This window comes from Typopeltis vanoorti, chromosome 5 (genome assembly GCF_054136105.1).
Source record: "Typopeltis vanoorti isolate ZY-2024b chromosome 5, IOZ_Tvanoo_1.0, whole genome shotgun sequence".
In the NCBI taxonomy this organism is placed as follows: Eukaryota; Metazoa; Arthropoda; class Arachnida; order Uropygi; family Thelyphonidae; genus Typopeltis; species Typopeltis vanoorti.
In genome coordinates this window covers 125,223,400-125,250,244 of record NC_143553.1, presented here as the reverse complement: position 1 = coordinate 125,250,244, position 26,845 = coordinate 125,223,400, and the positions used below count along the sequence as shown (strand labels likewise).

Genomic DNA, 26,845 nt, shown 5'->3' with positions numbered 1-26,845 from the left:
CAGACCATGCACTTAACACCTTACACCAAATCAACTGGAAAAGCACCTGCTCCTTACACCACACAAAAACATGGTACGAAAGAAAATTTAAAGAATCCTGCGAAATCCTGATAAACCACCCAAATATCAACAATAAAGATAGTATGAAAATTCCAAGGAGCTGGATGGCACACATTCAGCCAACCTAATATGAAAGATTCAATATAAGTCAGGACTCTAGCCAACCCGCTAATATTAGAAACCATTCCACTCCAAATGGCTGGAATGATGTTAATATGTATATAGTAGACAACACAAATAATAGGACTCTAGTGTTCATGTATAATTTTTTTTTTTTTTTTCACCAGAGGTCAGGCCAACAATTGTGGTAGCGGTTAGTGTCTTTAACGAACCAGTATGATTGTAGTATAGCTTGTTTCTTGTGTATATTTGTACGCTCCAGAAGATGACCTTGACATAAAGGTCGAATTGTAAAATTTTAGTAATATAATTAAACTAAAGTTTTTATTCAAACACGGTAGTTGTCTCCATAATTTCCAAAAATGTGTTCCTATTGTATCACTGAATAAGGTACAGAGACATCTGCAGGCTGTGTAATGTTTCTCAACAAACAGTGTGGGATAAAAACGAGCACTAACTAATGAATCGCATGTCCCCCTCCCACAGAAAATGCTGTATGACTCAAGCAAAACCATATATTGCCGGTGCAACATATGGTTTTGTTTGAGTGAACGTGTTAAAACGAAGAAATATATAGTGAATGTGTTTCAGATAATACATAAGGAATTCGGTTGAAGAGAATGAGCATTTCAACTCAACTGTCGGCTTGTCTTTGTCATTTAGTAGCACAATCTTTTGTTAATACTGTACCAATCATATGAACGCGGATGGCTGAAGTTTGAGAAACACTGCTTTACGTAACTGGAATGCTCTCACAGACCGCAAGAAAGCAATAAAGAAATCGTGTAACTCGGAACAGAGAAAATTTCCAGAAATGAAAGTAATAAAAAACTGAGTATCGATGTACAAGACACACCCTGTTTTTCAGATCTATTTTCAAAGAAAAAAAGTGCGTCTCATAGCCAGCAAATACGGTAATTATTAATAAACAGTATTTTCTAAGAGTGCAAATATGATACACACAGCTGCTTTAGGCACAACATTCTTGTACATGTTTTTAGGAAGATGAATTTCATTATCTAGTGTGAGACAATTAGTCTGTTACCAAAAGCCTGAAATGGCCTGAGGAAAAAATAAAAAAATCCATGTTTGGTCTCTCATAAAAAAGGGTATTTGATTATCTAACCCTTAGTCCATTGCAGTAGAAATGTACAATGGAGCTACAATCTGTTGCGATGTGATACTTAAAGAAATGCTTAGGCACCATTCATTATTCATAATAATGCTTAATGGTATAAACAACATCAAAAGGAAAAAATACATTTACTAAACTCGCTAATATTTTGCTGGTTTTCTAACCAGCATCAGAGCATAATAATCGTGTTCTGATGATGCTGGGTAGAAAACCAGCAATATATTAGCGAGTTTAGTAAATGTATTTTATCCCTCTTGGTGTTGTTTATACCAGGAGTTGGTAAGCAGAGGCCCAAACATGCATTTTTGGCAGCCCATAAATGGTTGACCATACTTACATGGCATGTGGCCCGTATGTTTAATTATTTAAATAATACATTTTATAACATGAATATCAACCACAGTTAAAATCTACAATAGGATGATACTCAATAGAATAGAATCTTACTTAACACCACTTTTCAGAAAAGCCAAGCTGGATTTCTAAAAAAATGATGTACAACAGAACAGATACATTGCATCAGAAGAATCATAGAAGGTTCACGTGATAAAAACTTACTATTCATTTTATTATTACTATTATTACGGGCAACTCCAGGGAGTCATTGGACTCATCGAGGGAGGCCCCAAATCATATTCATCACAACTATTTGACATTCATACAGTATCTATCATACCTCGCCTTAAACTCATTCACTGTCACAGCATCCACCACAGACTCAGGGAGCGCATTCCACTCATTCACTACTCTAAAAGTAAAGAACCCAGATCTAACACCTTTACTAACCACACTTTTGCCCAGTTTCCATGGATGTCCCCTAGTCCTCCCACAACCAGCCCTGTTCTCAAAAATATCTTCTGAATTAATTTTATAGAAACCCTTCAGTAATTTGAATGTCTCAATCATATCTCCCCTCCTCTGCCTATCAACCAATTTTTGCAACCCACAAATCCTCAACCTGTTCTCATACGGTTCATTCCACAGACCTGCTATCATCTTGGTCACTCGCCTCTGGATCCTCTCCACCTCCTCCCCATCAAGAAGAAACCTAGGTGACCAAATCTGAGCACAGTAGTCTAGATGGGGTCTTATCAAGGCTCGATACAGAGGAACAATAACCTGCTTGTCTCAGCTTGTCATCGTATTCTTCAGCAACCAAGTGATTTGATGAGCTGTTTTGGTCACTTTTGCAATGTGTCCCCTAAATTTCAATTCCTTATCTACCAACACTCCTAAATCTCGTGCCTCATCAATTTCCTGGAGCACGGTTCCACCAATGCAGTAAACTGCCGCCAATCTTTTCACCCCAAAATGCATAACATTACATTTTGCCACATTAAACTGACATCCATTCTCCTTAGCCCAGACCTCCAATCTATCCAAATCATCCTGCAAAATTTTTACGTCATCTGCATTCACTATTGCCCTACCCAACTTCGCATCATCTGCAAACAAATGAACTGTTCCTCTCAGATCATTTCCTATATCATCATTTATGAACAAATTAAACAGCAGTGGTCCAAGAACAGATCCTTGTGGCACACCACTAGTCACAGGCCGTCTTGTGCACTCTACTCCTGAGTAAACCACTCTCTGATATCTCTCCGTCAACCACCCTCCTATCCATCTCACCAACCCTATGTCCATTCCCATATGCTGCAATTTACTGATTAGAATTCCATGTGGAATCCTGTCAAAGGCCTTGGCAAGGTCCAGTAGAATCACCGTAAACCCATTACCATTATCCAGTTCAGCCGTCACTGTGTTATAATACGTGAGCAAGTTACTGAGGCATGACCTACCCTTCACAAAACCATGCTGTCCCCGATACAGTATCCCGTTTTCTTCTATCCAATCTTGTATTTTCCTCTTGACTATTTTCTCTAAGACCTTGACAACGATTCCTGATATGCTAATCGGTCGGTAATTTACTACAGCAGTCTTGGAACCACCTTTATGCAGTGGAACTATTTTCCCCTCTTTCCACCCACTCGGGACTAACCCAGACCCGAGACTCAAATTAAACAAAATGGTCAAGGGTACTGACAATTCTTTAGCTGCTTCTCGTACAACACGAGCTGGTATACCATCCAATCCCACAGATGTATTGACATTGAGGTTATGCAATAGACTACTCACCTCCACTTCATTAACCACAATTCCCGTATAATCTACTGGTTTATTCGTTTCTGCAATGTCACCACCTGGATGATATACTTTTGCAAAGTGCTCACTCAGTAACTCAACTATCTCAACTGATTCAGTTACCTCCCTACCATCAGCATTCTTTAAAATCAATCTGCCATGTACATTTTTCCTTTTACTTGCTACATATCTAAAAAACTGTTTAGGATTCTCTTTAGCCTGCATGGCCAATGTTCTTTCGTAATCCTTTTTTGCTTTTCTTACCACACTCGTCACCCTTCTGGCCTGTGCTTTATACCGTTCATGTGCCTGCCGGTCACCCTTCTCCTTAAATTCCCTCCATAGTTGTTTCTTTTTTTGCAGCTCAAGCTTAATGGTGTTATTCATCCATTTAACCCCTACTTGATTTATTATTCGGACTCTAGGTATACAGTCAGCCATTGCTTCATGCAAGCACTTCTTAACTACCTCCCATGCACTATCAACTTCTAGTCCTTGCAGTTGTACATGCCATGGCACTGAACCAATCAAACTCCTAAGCTTGTCATACTTTCCAGCCCGATAATTCCACATGTACCCTGTCTTAATTGAAAATTCTACACCTTTAGCCACCTCCCAAGTTAAGACCCTATGATCACTCTCACCGATTGGTGGCAATGTGGTCATATTTGTTACAGCCAAATCCTCAGATGTAATTACTAGGTCAAGCACTCTCTGACCCCTAGTATTTTCCATTACATGCTGTCGCAGATAGTTATCCCTTAATAACCGCATAAAATCCAGTTCCTTCCTCCCGTGTGTCCTCTCCTCACTCCAATCAATGCGACTATAGTTGAAATCTCCCATAATAATCACCCTCCTTCCACCCATTTCTTCTATTTGCTTGTGCATACTGTCACCACCATCTTTTCCATCACCTGGTCTATAGCAGCACCCAATTGTATATTTAGTTCTGCTAGCCACAATCTCACACCAAATGGCCTCAAATGTGCTCTTTTCTCTATCCTGCAATTCAACTTCTATTCTCCTTGGATGGAGCTCATCAGCTATCATCAACAATACTCCTCCCCCCATTTTATTCTCTCTGTCATTCCTGAACACACTATACCCATCACATTCAATCCCACTAGTTATATCATCTACAGTCAGCCATGTTTCACTAATACCTATAACCTGTGGTCTGGAAGTGCCAACCATGGCCAAAAACTCTTCCTTCTTGTTCCTAATACTCCTAGTATTAGTGTATTAGGAACTAATTAGGAATGTATTTAAGACCCCCATTAGCCCCAACCATACCTTGACGCCTTATATTAACTATCCCACTCAGATTTGTTGTCCTTTTTTGCTCTGGCATATTATATTCATTCTTACATTCAACTGCCTCTATAAGGACTGTATCTCTACCCCCCCCCCCCCAAATCTAGTTTCCCTGAATTTGCACATCCACTACATTCAGCAACACTTTCTCAAGTCTTCTTACACCGTAACCATTCAAATGCAAGCCATCCATCTTATATAGATCCTTTCGCCCATCAAACTCACTCCACACATCTACAAATTCCACACCACTCGTCATACATAACCCACGCATAAAGTCATTTGCAATTATAGCCCTCCTTTTAAACATTTCACTGTCATACCGTGGCAAAAGACTAATCATTCTAACTCTCTCACTCTTTTCTTTTGCTACCTCAAACAATTCATTCAGGTCTTCTATCATTTCCATTTTATCTCCTTTCAAATCATTCGTACCTGCCACAACAATCATTTCTTTCACCCTTTCCTTTTGCTCTCTAATAGACGCAGTTACGTCCTTTATGGTCGCACCAGGTTGGTACGATTTTGTCAAATCCTCTACTAACACACCTCGTAATAACGAGTCTCCATACAGCACTTTATCCTTCATTTTGTTCATGTTCACATTCATACGTCTATTTTTCCTGTCATACCTTCTATTATTGGTTGGTTCATTCAGTCTACTTTTGTTCATGCACTGTAGCTGCTGTTTTGCTCTTTCTATCGCACTATTCAACAATGCAATCTCACTCAATGCATCTATCTCATCTTTTTTGTTCTCTGAGAAACCATTTATACTATCATTCACACTCTCACAATTTTCATGTACAACCTTGCCGTTTCCTGTCATATCCCTGTTTCCTTCATTCTGAAGGTTGACAAAAATATCACACTCACGATCCGAAATACACTTCAATTCCGCATTCTCCCTACATTTTCTACACACATTCAATCCTTTATTATCATCTAACCACACTCCGACCACACTCCGCAAAGCGTACATTTCACAGCTAATTTTAACCTTTATATAGTTCAAAAAAGCCTTCGACTTTATTAATAGAGAAGCAATATTTAAAATACTCAGCTTCTATGGTCTACCCTCAAAACTCATACAAGCAATCACAGTGCCTTATAAAGATTACAATGCTACAGTAATCTTTAAAACAGAAACATCTGAATCATTTCCAGTGACAACAGGAGTCCTGCAAGGTGATGTACTAGCACCTTATTTATTTTTAATATGCTTGGACTACATCTTCCAAACCATCAACACAGAAGATAATGGTTTTAACATTAAAACATCCACCCACACCATGCAAATAACCGACCTTAGCTTTGCTGACGATGTTGTACTTATTGATACAGAACCAACAAATGTACAAAAACATCTTAGGCTACTAGAGGCACAGGCTAAACTTATTGGTCTGCAGATCAACATCCAAAAGTCCAAAGTATTCTCAATAGGTTGTGAAAACTTTACACTACATATCGACAATAAACTCTTAGAAAGAGTAAAGGACTTTCAATACCTTGGATCGGGATCGTACATCAGCAATACAGAAAATGATATCAGAAAAAGAAAAAAGCTGGCTCTAGTCTTCCATAACAATCTCTGCCCCATCTGGAAATCATTAGTATCATTAAAGACAAAAACAAGATTATACCATGCAACCAGTAGATCCATCTTCTTGTATGGTTCTCAAACCTGAACAATAAGCACCAAAAAAAACTACAGATGTTGGAAGTTTTTTCCCACTTGGTTAGACTTTAATAAATTTAGTTTAATCCTTTATCCAAGTGTAAGCAAACAAAGTTTGCGCCTGAAGTATCTTCAGGACTGAGGCAACTCGTGGTAAAGGTGGACCAAGCTCATCACTCCTTGTCTTAATATTTCCCATAATGCAAAGCACATCTCCTTGCAGACATGTATAATGCTATGCATTAAGGGAAGGGCCACTACCCAGACCGGTTTTGACCTTTATTGAGGTCTCGTCAGTCTTCTGGGTCTGGCTCCCACTGACGAGACCTCAATAAAGGTCGAAATCGGTCTGGGTAGTGGCCCTTCCCTTAATTATCTCTGGGTAGTGGCCCTTCCCTTCCCTTATATGCATTAATTAACTAATTAATGCACAGCATTATACATGTCTGCAAGGAGATGTGCTTTGCATTAAGACAAGGAGTGATGAGAGCCTGGTCCACCTTTACCACGAGTTGCCTCAATCCTGAAGATACTTCAGGCACAAACTTTGTTTGCTTACACTTGGATAAAGGATTAAACTAAATTTATTAAAAAAACTACAGATCTAATTAACTCCTTTGGAACTACATGTCTCAGACTGATCCTTGGATACACCTGGATGGACAGCGTCACTCTGCTGTGCTAAATCTGGCTAAGTAAATTTGATTATACTGACAAGAGCCACTTGTCAGTATAGTCAAAATGCTACAACTCAGACATCCTGAAGTCTTGCCCTTTTTAGAATCCCTCATCTTGTACAAACCAGAAGATGGTTTGTACAAGATGAGGTTTTGCAGTTCAACCAGTAGGCTGAACTGCAAAACTCCATCTGGCATCTACTAGTTAGCTCAAGATAGAGAAACTTGTAAGACCATAATTTGCAATATTTAATTTTTAATATAAATCTCTTTTCCCTTTTCACATTGTATCATATTGTGAATAAACTATGTATGTATGTATAATAAATTAAAAATAATTTTATACCTATACTTCGTGATATCGCCGTGCAACTTGGCATGAGTCAACAATATGAGTCATCATGAGTGGGGATAACACAGGCAACTACTAGCAAGATTTTGGCGCACTTTTGCAGTAGCGTTCCATGGCCCATCTTTCAATATGATTCAATAACACAAACTATTATTTTCAGAGGATATATATTTGTTAAAAATAATTTCAAAAATATGTTCAAGAAATTGTAAAATTGCAGATGAAAGAAGAAGGTTTAATAATGAATGGAACAGTAAGTACTTGTTTATTGAAAATGGGGGTAAGCCCCTTGGTCTTATTTGTCATAAAAGTGTTGCTGTTATGAAAGAATATAATATCAAACGTCATTATGATTTGTGGATTTTCATAAAAATAGCATCGAAATGCGATTATTTTTGAACCCTTTTAATGTCGACATTGATGACGTACCAAACCAACTACAGATGGAAGTTTTGGAATTACAACACAATGAAAAATTAAAGAACACATTTCCATAAGAAAATATCCAAAAATTTTATCGATGCCTACCAAAAAAATTTGAAGGATTGATCAGTTTCGCAAAGAAGATGATAGTCGCATTTGGAAGCACATACATTTGTGAACAAGCATTTTCTGCCATGCGTTTAAGAAAAAATAAATTTACTTCTCGACTGACTACATTTGCAGCTCAGGTTATAAAGTGGATATAGATAATTTGGCTAAGGGAAAACAATATCACAAAAGTCACATTAAGCAGGGAGACACACATTGTGATGCATAAACTATTAAATAATAAAGTAACACGTAAAAACCACGGTGAAATCTTTAATTAGTAAAAAGACAGATATTTCTTACTAAAAATAATAGTACATCTTTAGTGTCTGTAACAGTAATAGAATTAGAATATAGGCAAACGTTCGGTGGATCACCTATTAAAATACAATTGTCACCACATGCTAGGAAATAATAGAAATAACAAATTTAATCTATTAAGATAAATGGTTTTTTTACATAAGATAAGTCTCCCAGATCTTTGAGAGAGAGACATACAGTCATTTCTATTTAAATTCGTTCGGTGTAAGATAGTTTCACAACTTTCTTTGAATAAGCATTCGTATTTGAATCTGCATCTATGGAGGAGAACTGCTTTATCCCACTGGACATTATGAGTAGAGTCAATACTGTGCTGCACCAGACCACACTTCAGAGGTTTGTTATAATCAATATAATATTGATGTTCTTTTATTTTTAACCCCAAAGAACGGCCAGTTTGTCCAAAATAAGAGACATCGCATTCGCAAGGTATTTGGTAAACGCCAGCCAAAGATAGAAAAGACAGTTTATCCTTTGTAGAAAGTAATAATCCACTATACATTTGCCTGTATTCCATTCCTATCACTGTTACAGATACTGAAGATGTACAATTATTTTTAGTAAGAAATATCCGTCTTTTTACTAATTAAAGATTTCACTGTGGTTTTCACGTGTTACTTTATTATTTAATTACTATGCCACAGGTTCCACTAAAAATGTATAAACTATATTACTTTGTTCTTACGTGATAATAATTTTTCACTGAGTTTCATATCTCGTACTTTAAATATTTCTGTTTTTTAAGATTGATAACTTAAGTATTTTTTTCACTGACTATTTTTTCTTAATTAAACGCTTGGGGCCCGATTATTCAAAATAAAAACTGAATGTGGCCCGCAAGTCTGAAAAGGTTGCCGACCCCTGGTTTATACCATTAAGCATTATTATAAATCTTTTGTGAGTGGGATTCGCATAAAATAAAAATAGATATAAAATAATACATAGAAATTAAGAGAATCTTTGCAGAATTTAAATATTATATTTGGAATAAATACTTACATGCACACACACAGTGTATATATATAAATATAAATATATGTATATACTTACAGGACATCTTCTTGTCCATGTACCTGAAAAAACAGCAAACAAAAAATTACCATACTAGCCTATCATTTTCAGCATGCTTCACATTGAATAACATTTCTACATTCTCTCTCAACAAAAGTGCAATTTACACAATGATATTTAATCATCAATTTTTTTTGGTGCAATTCATAATAGTGCATAAGTATTTATTAGGTTATTTGTCCAACTAAACTGAATGGAATTTAACATCTAATATGAGGTATTGTTAAATATTTCAATTCTTAAAATCATCCTGACTTTGAATTCTTATCCCTAGAAGTTGATTCCCTGTTACCCCACAACAGTAGTCTTTGTTAGTGATTTTAATGTTCACAACTCCAACTGGCTCTTTTTTTTCACTTTCACTGAAAATGAAAAAAAAAAGTAACCAGTTGCTGGGACCAAGCTGGAAGTAAAGCAAAAATATTTGCTGTTAGCAAATTGTTCACCTATCATTTAGAATACCCATTAATCCAATCCACTCACCCAACAACGGATCTTTTCTTAACCAGTTCTGCTTCTAGATACACTATTTATATCGCTACTCTCGGTAACTCAAAAAATAATATCATATAAGGTTCATCTCTAGTGGAATGCCCTCCCCTCCAGATCCTTGTTGCATCCAAATCATTCTTCCTGAATAGGGCCTTCACTCCTCACCCTGTTCATAATTCCCACCCAATATACAGGCTGCAGTTTTCTAGGAAGTGTGCCAAGGCAGTGAATGAAACAGTATATTGCACAACAGCAAACAAAATCCAAACCTTTACATTTTAAAGAAAAATTTTAATTTACAAGAAAATAAATACAAACATTAAACTCCAACTTCACCCAATAATTTATAGCTGCTCGACTGTTCCTAATAAGTTCATTAATTCCCTTAGGCATGGGACCTACCAACAAAGAACATATTTTTCTTATTTCTGCATCTCGAAACCATACTTTTATAATGGATCGTATTAACTTATCCTTCCTCTTCTACCTTTTAAGGTGTCAAGGTTGTATTCTTGTAACTGCAACCGTAACTCGAGGATAAGATGGTTAGCCCTATGCCTCCCGATGTGTATGTATGGGGCTGGTTTGCCTGTCCTGGGGAATGGAAAAACCAGAGTTTTTGGGTGGTAAAATAACCTCCAACCTCCATATGAGACCAGCTAACTCACCTTTCATCAAAAGAGACCAGATAAAGGTTACTCACGTCACTGAAGGGAATCGAACCCAGGTCTTTCTGACCAAAGGGTTTCGTCTATAATGACTGAAAACTATGGAGGCTCAATCACAATTTAATTTTTTAAGTCTCTTTTTCCACTATGGCCAGCAAATTTTTTATTGGGTTAATGTTAGGAGAATTACCTGGCCACTGAATGTTGGGACTTTTGAGGAACTCTCTCGCTTTTTTTTTTTTTTTTGAACTGTAGCATGGAACAAGATCCTGTTGGAAGATGAGTTCTTTGTCTTTCTGGATATTTTATGTATTGGTCACTTTTCATCATATCAACAGGCACAAGTGATCCTGGACTGTGATGTATAAAACAACCGTGAGCTGAGTGTCTAAGAGCTTGAAGATCTGGGAGAAGTCATCTCAGCTGCTGATTTGCAAACATATGGTACTTACTCTCTCTTTGGACAAAGAAATGGTTCTCATCTGATAATATGACCTTCTTCCACCTCGACAGTCCAATCTTTGTACCCTTTTGCCCACAGAAGCTTCTTTTTCTGCATAGCTTTCATCAACAGTTGTTTCCTTTTTTGGTCTGTGGGCAGTCCTCCCTGCTTCCAACAATCTTTGATGGACTGCCATGTCAGAAACATTAATCCCACTAGCTTCCAAGTCTCTACTTAAGTCTACAGCAGACAACTTGGATTCATTCTGCATTTCCTAACTAGTAAACATTTGATCTTAAGTGTAATTTTCGTTTTTCACTCACATCTTCCTTTCCTGTGAGGAGAAAAAACTTACTTATCTCCCTAAACCTCTTTAAAATTACATTAACAGTATCCAAAACACCACACTTGGCAATTTGTGAGTCATGGATGTGTACTGAGAAAAATTACATATTTTTGAACACTTTCTTGGAGATGCATCCATTTTACAGCTACACAAAATGAATAAAACACTACAAATGTTAACCTGTTTACACTATTAAAAATGCACATTATTAATAAACATCGTAGAGTTAAAACATGCAGCACTCAGCAAAAATAGTGAACTAAAACCAAAACGATTGTGTACTAGGTGGCTTGGGAAAAAAATTAAAATTCATTCACAGCCTACACTGATACACAACACTTGCAAAACAACCATTAATGGGTGTTTGACTATGAGTGGGCCAAATGTAGAGGGGAAAAAAAAAAAAAAACTCACCTCTTACACCAGTGACAGTTGTGCTTTCACTCTCTCCTTCCACTTCCCCGGGAGTTTGCCAGACTTAAGTTAAACAAAGCCACTGCCAGTTCCTTTGGACATTCTCTAAAATGCCAGGCTGATATCCAATCTAATCCCACTGCTGTATTTGCACTGAGATTCTGCTATATCCTAAATACCTCTAACTTGTCAACTCTAACCTCACTTCTGTACCTGTCACCCATCTGTTGCAACATTCTCACTCATCAGCATCTGTCACCTCATTACTAACAGTGCTCATTAAAGTCATCCTTCCAGATATCTTGACCCCCCCCCCATGCATTGCTGACCTCCTTCCCTTGCAGATTTTTGTGCCAAGGCAATGTTTCAAGTTGCATCCTATGCTTGTCATAATCCCTTGCCTTGCAGTTCACATACATCTCCCTCTTAACTGAAAATTCATTGGTTATGGACAGATTCACTCTCATATCCAATGCCCCTCCATCACATGCTGCTTCAAGTAATTATCTCTTAGTACGTGTATAAATTCCATTTCCTTCCTGCCATGTGGTCTTTCCTCATTTCAATCCATGTTTACATAGTTAAAGTTCCCCATAATAGCTATTCGACCTTCACTCACTATGCTGTTGCACGTCTTCCACATCTCTGAAACCTCCCTGGGCTATAGTAGCAACCAATTGTATATTTTGTCTGTTAGCCTCAAAAGAATTACCATCCACACACCTGTCTCCTCCCTTTTTGGCTGCAATTCGTCTTGTCTATCCCCTCCCCCCACGAAAATACTAAGCCCTTCATATTCTATCCATGTAACTACATCTGCTGTAAACCAAGTCTCACTAAACTAAAGCTTATACCTTTTGGCAAGGTTGCAACTAAGCAGTGCCAAAAATTCTTCCTGCATTAAAATATAGAAACTGTAGCACCCAGCATCTTTACATCCTGATTACTCCAATTCAGTAATGTTGCTTAAGAGAATAGATTAATAGTGATTTAATTTCTTTTCTTTTTTTTTATAGTCAGGGTTGTAAGCACTCTGGCAACTTATTCCACTCGTTCACCACTCTTCAAGCAAAACCTAGTTCTAACCCTTGCTAACTGCATTCTTACTCAGTTTCCATGGATGGCACCAAGTTCTCCTACTACCACCAACAAACCTGTTATGCAAAATTTCCTCTGAATTAATCTTGTAAAAACCCTCAGTAATTTGAATGTCTCAATCATATCACCCCTTTTTCACTTATTCGCCAGTTTCTGCAACCCACAAATCCTTGTAAGGTTCATTCCATGCTACCATCTTGGTTACTCTAAGATGGATCCTCTCCACCTCCTCCTCATCACCAAGAAGCTCTGGTGTCCAAATCTGCATAAGACCCAAGTCAAGATGGGTCTTATCAAGGCTCAATAAAGAGGAACAATAACCTGCTTGTCAAAGTATTCTTCAGTAATCAAGTGGTGTGATGAGCTCCTTTAGCTGCTTTTTGTTATGTGCCCCCTAAACTTTAACTTGCTATCCACTAACACTCAAATCTGTCTTCATCAATTTCCTAGAGTACAGTATCAACCAATGTGGTATACCGCTGGTAATTTTTTCACCTCAACATGTAACCTCACACTTTGCAACATTAAACTGACATCCATTCTCCTTTGCCCAGTCTGCTAGTCCATCCAGATCATCCTGCAAAATTTTGACATCATCTGTATTAACTATTGCTCTATCCAACTAGGCGTCATCAGCAAATAACTGAACAGTTCTCTCAGATCCTTTCCCATATCATTAATGAAAAATTAAATAGCAGCAGTCCAAGAACCGAACCCTGCTGCATGCAATTAGCCACAGACCTTCTTGTGGACTACTCCTGAATAAACTAATCTGATCTCTCTCTCTCTCTCTCCATCAACCACCATCCTATCCATCTCACCAACCCTATATCCATCCTTCATGTGCTGCAACTTACTGATTAGAATTTCATATGGTATCTTGTCAAAGGCCTTTGCAAAGTCCAGCAAAAAATATCACTATAAACCCATTACCTTTATTCAACTCGGCCATCATGGTATTATAAAGCATGAACAAGTTACTGAGGCATAATCTATCCTTCACAAAACCATGCTGACCCCCTCTGCCAATACAGTATCCTATTTCCATACATCCATTCCCGTTGCTCTTGACCAACTGCTCCCATACTTTGACAACAACTCCTGATATGCTGACTGGTCGATAATTTGCTACATCAGTCTTGGAGCCTCCTTTATGCAATGGAACTATTTTTTCCTATTTCCATCCCCTCAGGACTAACCAGAGCTGAGATTTAGATTAAACAATATGGTCAAGGGCACTGACAATTGCTTTGCTGCTTTACGTAAAACTCGAGCTGGTATACCATCCAATCCCAAAGCTGTATTCACATTAAGATTCTCTAATATGCCATTTTGTCCATGGCCTAGTGGCTATGCGCTTCGCAACCATATGCCTGGGGAAGGAATGTCGTAGGTTTGATTCCCATCGACAACGTGAGGAGCTCAAGGATATTCCTCAGCCATAGCCAAGTTAGCCAGTCTTGGGCAACAGGACCCCCCCCCCAAGTTTATCTGGGGTTTTTCATCCCAAGCAGGCAAACTGTTCACCTCAATTTCATTTAACTAGATAAGCCAAGTACTCTTGCAATGTGTTCACTTAGTAATTCTACTATTTCGACTGATTCCGTGTACCGCCTACCTTTGGCATTTCTTAAAATCGTTCTATCGTTCTGCCATATGCATTCTTTTACTTGCAGCATATCGAAAGAACTGTGTTGCTAACTTCCTTTCATAATTTGCTTTTACCTTTCTGACCTGTGCCTTGTACTGTTCATGTGTCTCCATAATTGTTTCCTTTTTTTTTGCAGCTCCAGCTTGGTGTTATTCATCCATTTAACTCCCACTTGATTTACTCTCCTGAATACAGGTATGCATAACTAGATGGTTTTTTTTTAAAATAACGAAACATGTGGTGCGTTTATAATTAGAAGAAACACACGTATAAACCACAGTGAAAATTATTTAATTGTAAATATTTCATCCTAAGTATCTTAGACATCATCAGTACAGTATTTAAACAAAAATTAGGAATAACATACAGTTAGGGCGCATGATTACAATAGAATCTCATGAAAATGTGAATAACATGCTAAAGTAGTACAAAAAAAAAAAAAAAACATTAATTATTTAACACAGTTTTGTATGATAATTTCCCATACTTTAGGAATAGTAAGAACGTCGTTGCGGTTAGGTTTGGTTTGTGTAGTAGGGCTTCAGAACTTTCTTTGTATAAACATTCATGTTTAAATAAAGATCTATGTAAAAGTTTAGCCTTTTCCCAATGGATCCTATGGTTTGGATTTCCAATTCCGTGTTGAGAGAGGCCAGATTTCTGTGGTTTAAGAAGACGAATGTGGTCTTGATGTTCCGAGATGCGTTTCTGAACAGACCTACCTGTCTGTCCAAAGTAAGATAATTTGCATGAGCATGGAATCTCATAAACACCAGGTAACATCAAGGGTGAGAATTTGTCCTTAGGAGAAGGTAATAAGTTGTAAATTTGGTTGATAGGTTTGTAAGTAGTGGCAAAATTGTATTTCTTCATAATTTTAGAAAGACGTTCTGAGATGCCTTTAACGTAAGGTATGGGAATCCTATGCACTTCTTCCTGTCTGGTTTGATGTATGCAGAAGTGACTGATGATTTTTTGAGTTGTTTTGGGATTATATCCATTTAGGATGGCTGTATTTTTGATAACTTCTAATTCCTGGTTTAAAGATTCTTCAGAGGAGCAGAATTTGTGTGCTCTGGAAACTAGTGATTTAATAATGCCAGATTTCTGAGATGGATGATGAGCAGAAGAATTGTGAATGTAGCGACCTGAGAATGTAGGCTTGCGAAAGACAGAAGTGGCGATGGAACCGTCTTCTTTTCTTTTGATGTGTAAATCCAAAAAAGAGATACCCTGTGGAGATTCTTTTTCTAACGTAAAGTTGATGCGATGATGAAGAAAGTTAATTTTATCTAGAAACAGTTGTAATTCAGGTTCGGGATGATTCCATACTGCAAATACGTCATCGACATATCTTAGCCAAAAATTTGGTTTAGGTTCAAAAGTGAATATTTTTTCCTCAAGGTGTTCTAGAAACAAATTTGCTAGGTTTGGTGATAAAGGAGATCCCATTGCTGTTCCTTCCTCTTGCTTGTAAATTTGACCTTTCCAGGTGAAGTAACCTGATGCAATAACAAACTTGAACAATTCAACTATATCAGATGGAAATTTTTGAGTTAGTAATTCTATTGTTTCTTTATGGGGAATGTTAGTGAAGAGGGAGACAATGTCGAAGCTGATTAACAAGTCAGTTTTTGATAGTTGAATGTCTTTAATTTTTGTGTGAAACTCAGTAGAATTTTTGATTGAAGAGACTGAGTGGCCTATGTGAGGGCGGAGAAGGTTAGATAAGAATCTTGATAACTTGTACGTTGGACAGCCGATACAGTCTACGACAGGTCTAAGTGGAACATTAGTTTTGTGTAGCTTAGGTAAGCCATAAATTCTAGGAGGTCTTGCATGGTATGTCTTAAGTTTTTTGATTGTTTCTTCATCTAAGGAGGAAGTTTCATTAAGTAGCTTATTTAATTTTCTGAGTTGACGATTCGTAAGATCAAAATCCAATTTGGAGTAAGTATTACGATCTCGAAGAAGTAAATTAATTTTTCGGTCATATGAATTGGTATCAAGAACCACAGTGGTATTTCCTTTATCAGCTCTAGTAATGATTAAATTTTTGTTACGTTTTAAGGAAATAATAGCTTTCAATTCCGACGGTGGGATATTTAATTCTGAAGGTTTGGCTTTGTAGATCACTTTAGCTACTTCGAAACGAAGTTTGTTGGCTTCAATACTGGAGAGATGCTTGATGTTTCTTTCTATATTATGTATAAAGTCTAAATATGGGAAACACTTTGGTGAAATCGCAAATTTATGGCCTCTTGCTAGAACATTTAATTCATCTTTTGTTAGCTGACAGTTAGATAAATTGACTACCCATTTTTCCGTTGGTAATTTGTTAGTGATCTTTTTTGATCGATTTAATAGATTAAGGTATTTAATATGTAGAGCACTATTGCTTTTATGAAAAGCTTTTTTTCCCGAATTCTTTGAGACAGTTATAATTAATTGTAGCAATTCTTGATTTAACGTATTTGACAAATCTGTTTCTAGTTCTGTAATATTTAAATTGTTTGTTGCTAGTTCATGCTTAGACACTCGTAACTGATTGAGTAGTAAGGAATGACTGTCTCAAAGAATTCGGGAAAAAAAGCTTTTGATAAAAGCAATAGTGCTCTACATATTAAATACCTTAATCTATTAAATCGATCAAAAAAGATCACTAACAAATTACCAACGGAAAAATGGGTAGTCAATTTATCTAACCGTCAGCTAACAAAAGATGAATTAAATGTTCTAGCAAGAGGCCATAAATTTGCGATTTCACCAAAGTGTTTCCCATATTTAGACTTTATACATAATATAGAAAGAAACATCAAGCATCTCTCCAGTATTGAAGCCAACAAACTTCGTTTCGAAGTAGCTAAAGTGATCAACAAAGCCAAACCTTCAGAATTAAATATCCCACCGTCGGAATTGAAAGCTATTATTTCCTTAAAACGTAACAAAAATTTAATCATTACTAGAGCTGATAAAGGAAATACCACTGTGGTTCTTGATACCAATTCATATGACCGAAAAATTAATTTACTTCTTCGAGATCGTAATACTTACTCCAAATTGGATTTTGATCCTACGAATCGTCAACTCAGAAAATTAAATAAGCTACTTAATGAAACTTCCTCCTTAGATGAAGAAACAATCAAAAAACTTAAGACATACCATGCAAGACCTCCTAGAATTTATGGCTTACCTAAGCTACACAAAACTAATGTTCCACTTAGACCTGTCGTAGACTGTATCGGCTGTCCAACGTACAAGTTATCAAGATTCTTATCTAACCTTCTCCGCCCTCACATAGGCCACTCAGTCTCTTCAATCAAAAATTCTACTGAGTTTCACACAAAAATTAAAGACATTCAACTATCAAAAACTGACTTGTTAATCAGCTTCGACATTGTCTCCCTCTTCACTAGCATTCCCATAAAGAAACAATAGAATTACTAACTCAAAAATTTCCGTCTGATATAGTTGAATTGTTCAAGTTTGTTACTGCATAAGGTTACTTCACCTGGAAAGGTCAAATTTACAAGCAAGAGGAAGGAACAGCAATGGGATCTCCTTTATCACCAAACCTAGCAAATTTGTTTCTAGAACACCTTGAGGAAAAAATATTCACTTTTGAACCTAAACCAAAAATTTGGCTAAGATATGTCGATGACATATTTGCAGTATGGAATCATCCCGAACCTGAATTACAACTGTTTCTAGATAAAATTAACCTTCTTCATCATCGCATCAACTTTACGTTAGAAAAAGAATCTCGATAGGGTATCTCTTTTTTAGATTTACACATCAAAAGAAAAGAAGACAGTTCCATCGCCACTTCCGTCTTTCGCAAGCCTACATTCTCAGGTCGCTACATTCACAATTCTTCTGCTCATCATCCATCTCAGAAATCTGGCATTATTAAATCACTAGTTTCCAGAGCACACAAATTCTGCTCCTCTGAAGAATCTTTAAACCAGGAATTAGAAGTTATCAAAAATACAGCCATCCTAAATGGATATAATCCCAAAACAACTCAAATCATCAGTCACTTCTGCATACATCAAACCAGACAGGAAGAAGTGCATAGGATTCCCATACCTTACGTTAAAGGCATCTCAGAACGTCTTTCTAAAATTATGAAGAAATACAATTTTGCCACTACTTACAAACCTATCAACCAAATTTACAACTTATTACCTTCTCCTAAGGACAAATTCTCACCCTTGATGTTACCTGGTGTTTATGAGATTCCATGCTCATGCAAATTATCTTACTTTGGACAGAGAGGTAGGTCTGTTCAGAAACGCATCTCAGAACATCAAGACCACATTCGTCTTCTTAAACCGCAGAAATCTGGCCTCTCTCAACACGGTATTGAAAATCCAAACCATAGGATCCATTGGGAAAAGGCTAAACTTTTACATAGATCTTTATTTAAACATGAACGTTTATACAAAGAAAGTTCTGAAGCCCTACTACACAAACCAAACCTAACCGCAACGACGTTCTTACTATTCCTAAAGTATGGGAAATTATCATACAAAACTGTGTTAAATAATTAATTTTTTTTTTTTTTTGTACTACTTTAGCACGTTATGCACGTTTTCATGAGATTCTATTGTAATCATGCATCCTAACTGTATGTTATTCCTAATTTTTGTTTAAATACTGTACTGATGATGTCTAAGATACTTAGGATGAAATATTTACAATTAAATAATTTTCACTGTGGTTTATACGTGTGTTTCTTCTAATTATAACTAGATGGTAATGGCAGACTGCATATGCAGTCTGCCATTACCATCTAGTTATAATTAGAAGGAGGGAGGTAATGGCAGGAATGAGGGAGGTAATGCCATTACCTCCCTCAAACACTCCTTTACCACTTCCCATGCAAGTAGTAAAGGAGTGTTTCCCCGCAGTTTAAATGCATAGTGCCGATCCAAGCAATCTCCTAGGCTTGTCATACTCATAGCCCAGTATCTCCACATATATCACATCTTAACTGAAAATTCCACATGTGTAGCCACCTCCCAAGGTGAAGACCATATGATCACTCTCACCAATTGGTGGTCATATTCATTATAGACAAATTCTCAGATGCAATTACTAGGTAAAGAACCTCTCGTATATTCCACTACATGCTGTCTCGGGTAATTATCCCTTAGTAACTGCATAAAATCCATTTCCTTCCTCCCATGTATCCTCTCCTCCTTCCAGTCTATGTTACTATAGTTGAACCCCACCACAATAATTACCTGTCCTCCTTTATGCCGAACTTCTACTCTCTTTGGGTTACAGTTCATCAGTTATCATCAATAACACTCCTCCCACCCATTCTTCTTTCTCTATCCTTCCTAAACACACTATACCCTTCATTTTTTTATCCAACTAACTATATAATCTTCTGTTAGACGTGTCTCACAAATGTCAATAACCTTTGGTCAGGATGAGCCAACCAATGCCAAAAATTCCTCCAGCTTGCCCCCAATACTCCTGGCATTAGTGTATATAAAATGCAAAAGCCCCTTAGGCCCACCTTTGCTTTATATCCTGATGCTTTATACTAACTATCCCATTCTGGTTTGTTACCAGTGGTACTAACTTAGGCATATTATACATTCTTACGCTCAACTGCCTCACTGATATCTGCATATCCACTCAACAGCTTACCCACCCCCTCCCTAAAAACTCTAGCTTCCCTGATTCTGCACATCCACTTTCACTTCATTCAGCAACACTTTTTCCAATTTCCAAACACCAAATCCATTCAGATGCAAAACCATCCTTCTTGTATAAGTCCTTTCACCTGTCAAACTCACTTCACACTACTCCTCCTGCATGACCTACACATCGAGTCATCTGCTATTATGGTCCTCCTCATCTCTACTCTGGCATACCGTGGTAACAATCACTATCTTAATTCTATCACTCTTTTTTTTTTTTTTGCTACTTCCAGTAATTCATGTCTCTCTCATGCCATACTTTTCTCCTTTTAAATCATTCATTCCAGCCACTACAATCATTTCTTTCAACCTATCCTTTTGTGCTCTAATAATCGCACTAACATCATGAATTTCCACACTAAGAGAGCATGATTTTGTCAAGCACACCTTTTACGACTGAATCACTGTATAACACTTGCTCCTTGATTTTTCTCTCTCTCAGTCAAGCCCTCAATTTTTCTTATCTCACACTTCTTTCATCAGCTCATCCACTCACTAGACATTTTTGCAATCGCTCCAGCTGCCGCTTTGTCTTATGTATCACTCTGTGCAACAGAGTTATCTCCCTCATTGCAGCCAACTCTTCATTCTTTACACCAGTCAAACTATTCTTTAGTTAAACACTTTCACTCTCAAACATGTGACATTTATCCTCACTCCCAATGCTATCCAGTGTTACATCACAATTTTCAATCTTATTCTGAGTTCCATTCACTACTTCAATCTCATTACCTAAAGACACACTTTTGATCCTCGTTCTCATGGCACACTTTCCCACCACTACCACTTTCAAATTAAATTCCAGCTGCCTTCGGTAATGCATATATTTCACTGCATGAAGTCCCTTTAATTAAATTCTTTAAACAATGACAACGACTTGGATGCCATCGTTCTGCTTCACACTCGTGTGGCATGTGTATGCTACGTATTTTACAGTACAAAAGACTAAATCATATATAGTGATATTCTTGGACTTTACGAAAACACTTGAGAGAGAGAGATTACCTCAAGAGATATCTTGAGGGAGTATAATATAAAACTTGTCTCACTCACACACAAAAAAGGCAACACAAAACTGAAACACGTGGATGCAAGCTAGTCCTAACTAGGTTAACAGCACACTGAAGTTTAGTGTGCTGTCATGTGATGTGCAAAGACTGCACATCACATTGCTGCTATGATAAAAAGTACATTGACATGTAAAGATAAGGAGGTGATTGTGCCACTGTATAAAGCACTGGTCAGATCACACTTGAACTACTGTACTCAGAGTTGTCACCTAGTTTTAGTTTAGTTAACTTTGGCCACTTAGTTTTCAATGTGATGTGGAAACATTGGAGAAGATCCAGAGACATGGGCTAAGGCAATGTCAGATTCTGGAATGTTGGCTATAGAGAAAGGTTAACGGAATGTATATTACAGAGTTTGGTGAATAGGATGAAAAGAAGCGATATGATAGAGATGTTTAAGTTAGTGAGGGGATTTTATCAGACTAATATAGAAGATTATAAAAAAAATAAAAGATGAGGGAGGAAGAACTAGAAGCAATCTCTGGAAGTTGCGCTGTATGGTGAAGAAGAGATAAGGAGTATATTTTTTACATGAAAAACTGTAGGTGAATGGACCACATTGCCAGGATATATTGTGAATGCAGGCAGTGTTAGAGATCTCAAAGTTCAATATGATAAATATATTGTCATTTGAGCAAACCTCCCACAATGAACATGCTGACTCCATGAAAGGTGTGATAATAATTTCAGCTATTTAGGCAACTTTTAGTGATTATTTTAGAATTAGCAAAACTTGTATAATGGAAAGTCAATTGAACAGATTCATATGAAATAAGACAACAATTAGTCAATACACTAAACTAGCTATATATCAAACAATGTTCAAACCAGTTTTAACTTATGGATCTGATAGCTGGATTAAGAACAGAACATTTGATCAAAGACTAGAGAAATCTGAGAAAACTTATGTAAAGATTACATTGGAAGAATCATATTAAAAAATGAGAATGTGAGGTATCTAATGTTAGCCTTCAGAAATGTGAGTAGAGCTAATGTAAGGGTGTAGTCAAACAGAATGAGAGAGGAAAGGTTAGCAAAAACAAGGTTTTTTTTTTTGTCAGGATGGCAGAAAAAAGATCTAGAGGAAGACCAAGATGTAAGTGATGTGATACAGAAGAAGTGCCTTAGAAAACTAAGATATAAGATCTGACATTGGAGTTTTGCAAGATAACAGATTAGAAAATTGTCAATAGGAAGTTAGCAATGATTTAAACTTTTCATGCAGTACTACCATAAACTCCCCCACCCCACCCCAATCCAAGGGTACATATCAAAAATTTGATGAGGTATTAAAATAGCATTTCACCATATTATAAAAATGGTATTCTGGATCACTGATAATTGTCAAAAGTTGTTTTGCTTGGTTATAAGGTAAATTTTCATAGCTAGGAAATAATATTCTTGCTTTAACCCTTTATCCAAGTTTAAATAAAGTCTGTGCATTAATATCATCACAATTAGGCTACTTGTATACAGAGGCTACTACTGACTGGATCAAGTGCATCTATATCTGATAAGGCACAACACAATTCCTTTTTTGGAGACCTGTATCCTGATATGAATTATATGGAAAGGATCACTATACAGATTGATTTCTAACTTGACTGAAGAGTCTCATTAGTCATAGCCAATAATCTCTCTACATGTATCTTAGTTGTGATGATACTTTGTACGCAAACTGTTTGCATGTACTTGGGAAAAGATTAAAACAATAATATAATTTCTTCTCTAGCATACTTAACTTTGTAACCAAGCATAAAACTTTCTAGAAGAAAATATGTTACATGTTCAATTCTAGTTGTGGACTAAAGGAAGCATTTCAAGCATTTTACCCTCCAGCTGATTCTTAAATTAGCTGATCTCCAGCAGAAACAAGTAAGGTTTTCTTCTCAGAAAAACTTCATTTTCAGACAAATATACAAATGTTAAGGTTTAGGTTCACAAGATGGTAAAAGTTGCTTGCAACTATCTCAGGATCCTATTAAAAACATTATCTAGGTCTGCAATGATACCTCAAACCATCCAACCTTGATATATAAAAATGACCTTTAAAATCATGTTAAATCATAAAGATGCTGTTATGTAACACCCTCCTCAACTGTATGTTATGCATAGAAAATCTTATGCTTCATGCTACTGCTTTGTGTTACCACCAACACACGATATTATTTCTTTCAGCACAATGCAATCACAGCAACATGGATATTTCAACATCTAATTAATATTAAGCTTGAGTGCAATGCACTATAAGAGTACCATTCTGTTCATATGTCTTCTCATTATAGCCATTTACTATTACCACTTCAAGCAACATATTCAACTCTCTCATGATTTACATAAAATCTGCTCCTCAAATGATCGCTCATTCTGTTTTCTGCAATCTGTATCCATTAACATAGATTTAACATTCCCAACCTAATATAGTCTGTTATTTGCTTCTCTTGTCTTTCTATAGGTCACAGAAACAATTATGGTTATTTTGATTTTTAGAGTCAAAGGCAGTTAAGGCTGACATATCTTAATTAGAAATGTTTTCCTGGCCAGTTTACTTGTTTTTGAAACACTTAGATAACCAAACTAGTGCACAATATTCTAGATGGAGGTATATCAGGACACTAAAAAGTACTGTCAGCTAAATGTTTCCTGAATTTCAACTCCCATGTCCATTTTTACACTCATACACAACTTGCAATCTCTTCAGTCCAAAATTCAAAACCTAACACAGCAACATTAAACTGGCATTAGCATTAGTGGTGAAGAGAGCTGATCACTCCCATTGAAATTTTAAAATTTCTTATCACTCTTCCTTACTTTAAATCAACTGTATAACTCCTTGAAACTGCACACAGTATCATTAATATAAAATTAAATAGCAGTAACTCATGAAAAGTCTCATGCACACTACTTACCTTCATTTTCCTTCCTCTATACTCATAACCCACTCCCAATCATCTTAATTTAAGTAACACAAACAGCAGTATTACATCAAAGGCCACTGCAAAGTAAAGTAACCACATCATGTAATCACTCTGCTCTTATCCAACTCAATTGTCACTTTATTATGTTATTAAATACTATAGGACCACCATTAACCAAACCATATTTGTCTCCATTCTGAAATCACTATCTGCCCATTTCTGAATGCTGGTCTAAGCCAATTTCAAAGACTTAACTGCTCCAGAAACTACATTGCTATCTGCTGCCTGTTTCAGTACCTTGTTAAACAGAATTTTCATTCTCTTTGCATTCTTGTATCACTAAGACCTTAAAGGCAATAACCAAAATCAACATGCTAGCATTTCCTTTAATAAATATCTCAACTGATGAGCTTTCACTGATTTCATGAGCACACTGATGCATTTATATTGAGATTTTGCAATGACCTCTGGATCATTCACCTCAATTCTTTCCCAGTATTAGTTAGTACATCCACTAGATCATACATGCTGAAAGTTTTTTTTTTTTTTTTTTTCATTCCCTGAAGTCATTCTTCAATATTCCATTTACTTGCTAGATAACAAAAATACTTGTCGCTTTTCTGGCCTACATTCTGTACTATTCATGCATACCAAAAACACACTAAATTCAGCAGTGTTTCAGTGAGAAGGGGAAGAAATGCAGTTTGCTACAACTGAACAAAGTAGCAAGGCGCTTCTTATTTACATTTTTTTATATTTATCATTAAAACGAAATGAAGCAAATGTTCTATATCCTCATGTATTAATCAATTTTACAGTACAAAATAGCAATCATGCAACAGCTCATGTTTTTGGGAGCGTACGGCCATTCAATTGATGCATTTTAGCGCTAAATACACCGAATCAAAAAATAAGATGCCAACAATTTCTATGTGCTGTGCAGTCCGCCTTGACGGTATTACCAAAATTAAACGAACCGAGAACTATTATTAGAATATTTATGCCGTGTGTGTGTGCGCGCGCACACACACATATATATATATATGACGAAATATTATGTTTTCAATTTCAGAAGAGTAAGAACAATAAATACATACAAGCCAAATAATGAAAAAAAAAAAAAAAAAACGAACGGTAAGTCAGTACATATATAAGTATATATATAATTATACATGAACACGCACACATACTTTTTCAATTCTGGTGGATGTGCTTTGCTCATACTGAAATATTCAGGAAACTATCCCCAACACAAACGTTTTTCCTCCGATTGAAATTATAACAAAGCCCGGTAACCTGAACTGCGTGTTTGATGAAAGGACTTCGTGCAGCGCCTCCTGCACACAAAAACGTAATTACGAAATAAATAAATAAATACGCTCCGTTATCCACTTAAGAAATAAAATAAAACAAAATTCAGCGAGCGCCTTTTATTCTCTTAGGAGTAGGACCAAATTCCACTAGCAGCATCAAATACATCAATGAAAAAGGACTGTTGGCTAGGAGAATTTGAATATGTAGTTTAGGAGAATCCAAGACGAAGAAAAAGTGTTTATATACTTGCTCCTCTTCTATACATTACTGCTAAATGGCAGTGGAAAGGTCTGTGTGTTCGTATGATTCTGAGAGCAACATCGTCGGGAATTCAGCTAGATATGACACCGTAGACCAGGGCTGTCCAACCTTAGGTGATCCGAGGGCCGTCGCCAGATTAGATTGCCCTGAGACAAAATATTAAATATCACCCTGATGGATTATAAGACAGAAATATAAGAAAATCTCCAATTGTTATTTTGTTTTTATTACAAGAAAAACATTGATGCAAAACAATTACATAATAATATTAATTACTCTACGGGGATATCGCACAATAAAACTGTTTATAAGTACTTCTAAATTTAAATTATAAACTTTGCCTGCCTCTATCGATATAGTTGCAAGACCAACTAACCTTTCTTGGGTCACTGCTGTTCGCAAATAATTTTTAATCAGTTCAAGCTTGGAAAGACTTCTTTCTGCACTTGCTACGCTAACAGGAATTGTCAACAATATCCTAAGGACAGTGGTTACGTTAGGATAAATTTCTACAAGATTTTGGTTATATACCAGGTGATCCAAAAGTAACAGAAAAAGTAAAAATTCAATTATTTAAATTAAGATATATTAAATCCCACATTGTTTTAAAACCGAATAAGAAACTCAAAGATTGGAATCAGAGAGTTTCATGCCGAATATAGTAAACTATAAAAGTAACGGCGATTACTAGCGTGAGCTAATGCAAGTAGTCCTAGTACGTAGTACAATCTCGGGCAACTCGCAGCAAAGGTAGTAAAGTTCTGATCGCTATTCTTGGTATTCTTGGCGAGTGACCAAGATGATAGCAGGTCTGTGGAATGAACCGTATGAGAACAGGTTGAGGATTTGTGGGTTGCAAAAATTGGTTGATAGGCGGAGGAGGGGAGATATGATTGAGACATTCAAATTACTGAAGGGTTTCTATAAAATTAATTCAGAAGATATTTTTGAGAACGGGGCTGGTTGTGGGAGGACTAGGGGACATCCATGGAAACTGGGCAAAAGTGTGGTTAGTAAAGGTGTTAGAGCTGGGTTCTTTACTTTTAG

General features: G+C 36.6%; 1 protein-coding gene across 1 annotated transcript in view; it reads right to left on the bottom strand.

Moving 5' to 3' along the window:
- Positions 1 to 25,549, bottom strand: part of SNRPG (small nuclear ribonucleoprotein G) — a 46,187-nt gene extending 20,638 nt beyond the window's left edge. The window contains exons 1-2 of the mRNA XM_090392702.1: positions 25,414 to 25,549; positions 9,387 to 9,409 (exon numbers count right to left, since the gene is read on the bottom strand). Of these exons, the coding sequence (XP_090248828.1) occupies positions 9,387 to 9,409; positions 25,414 to 25,445 (55 nt within the window). The 5' untranslated portion in view covers positions 25,446 to 25,549. The remainder of the gene's footprint in view (positions 1 to 9,386; positions 9,410 to 25,413) is intronic.
- Positions 25,550 to 26,845: the final 1,296 nt, after the last annotated feature.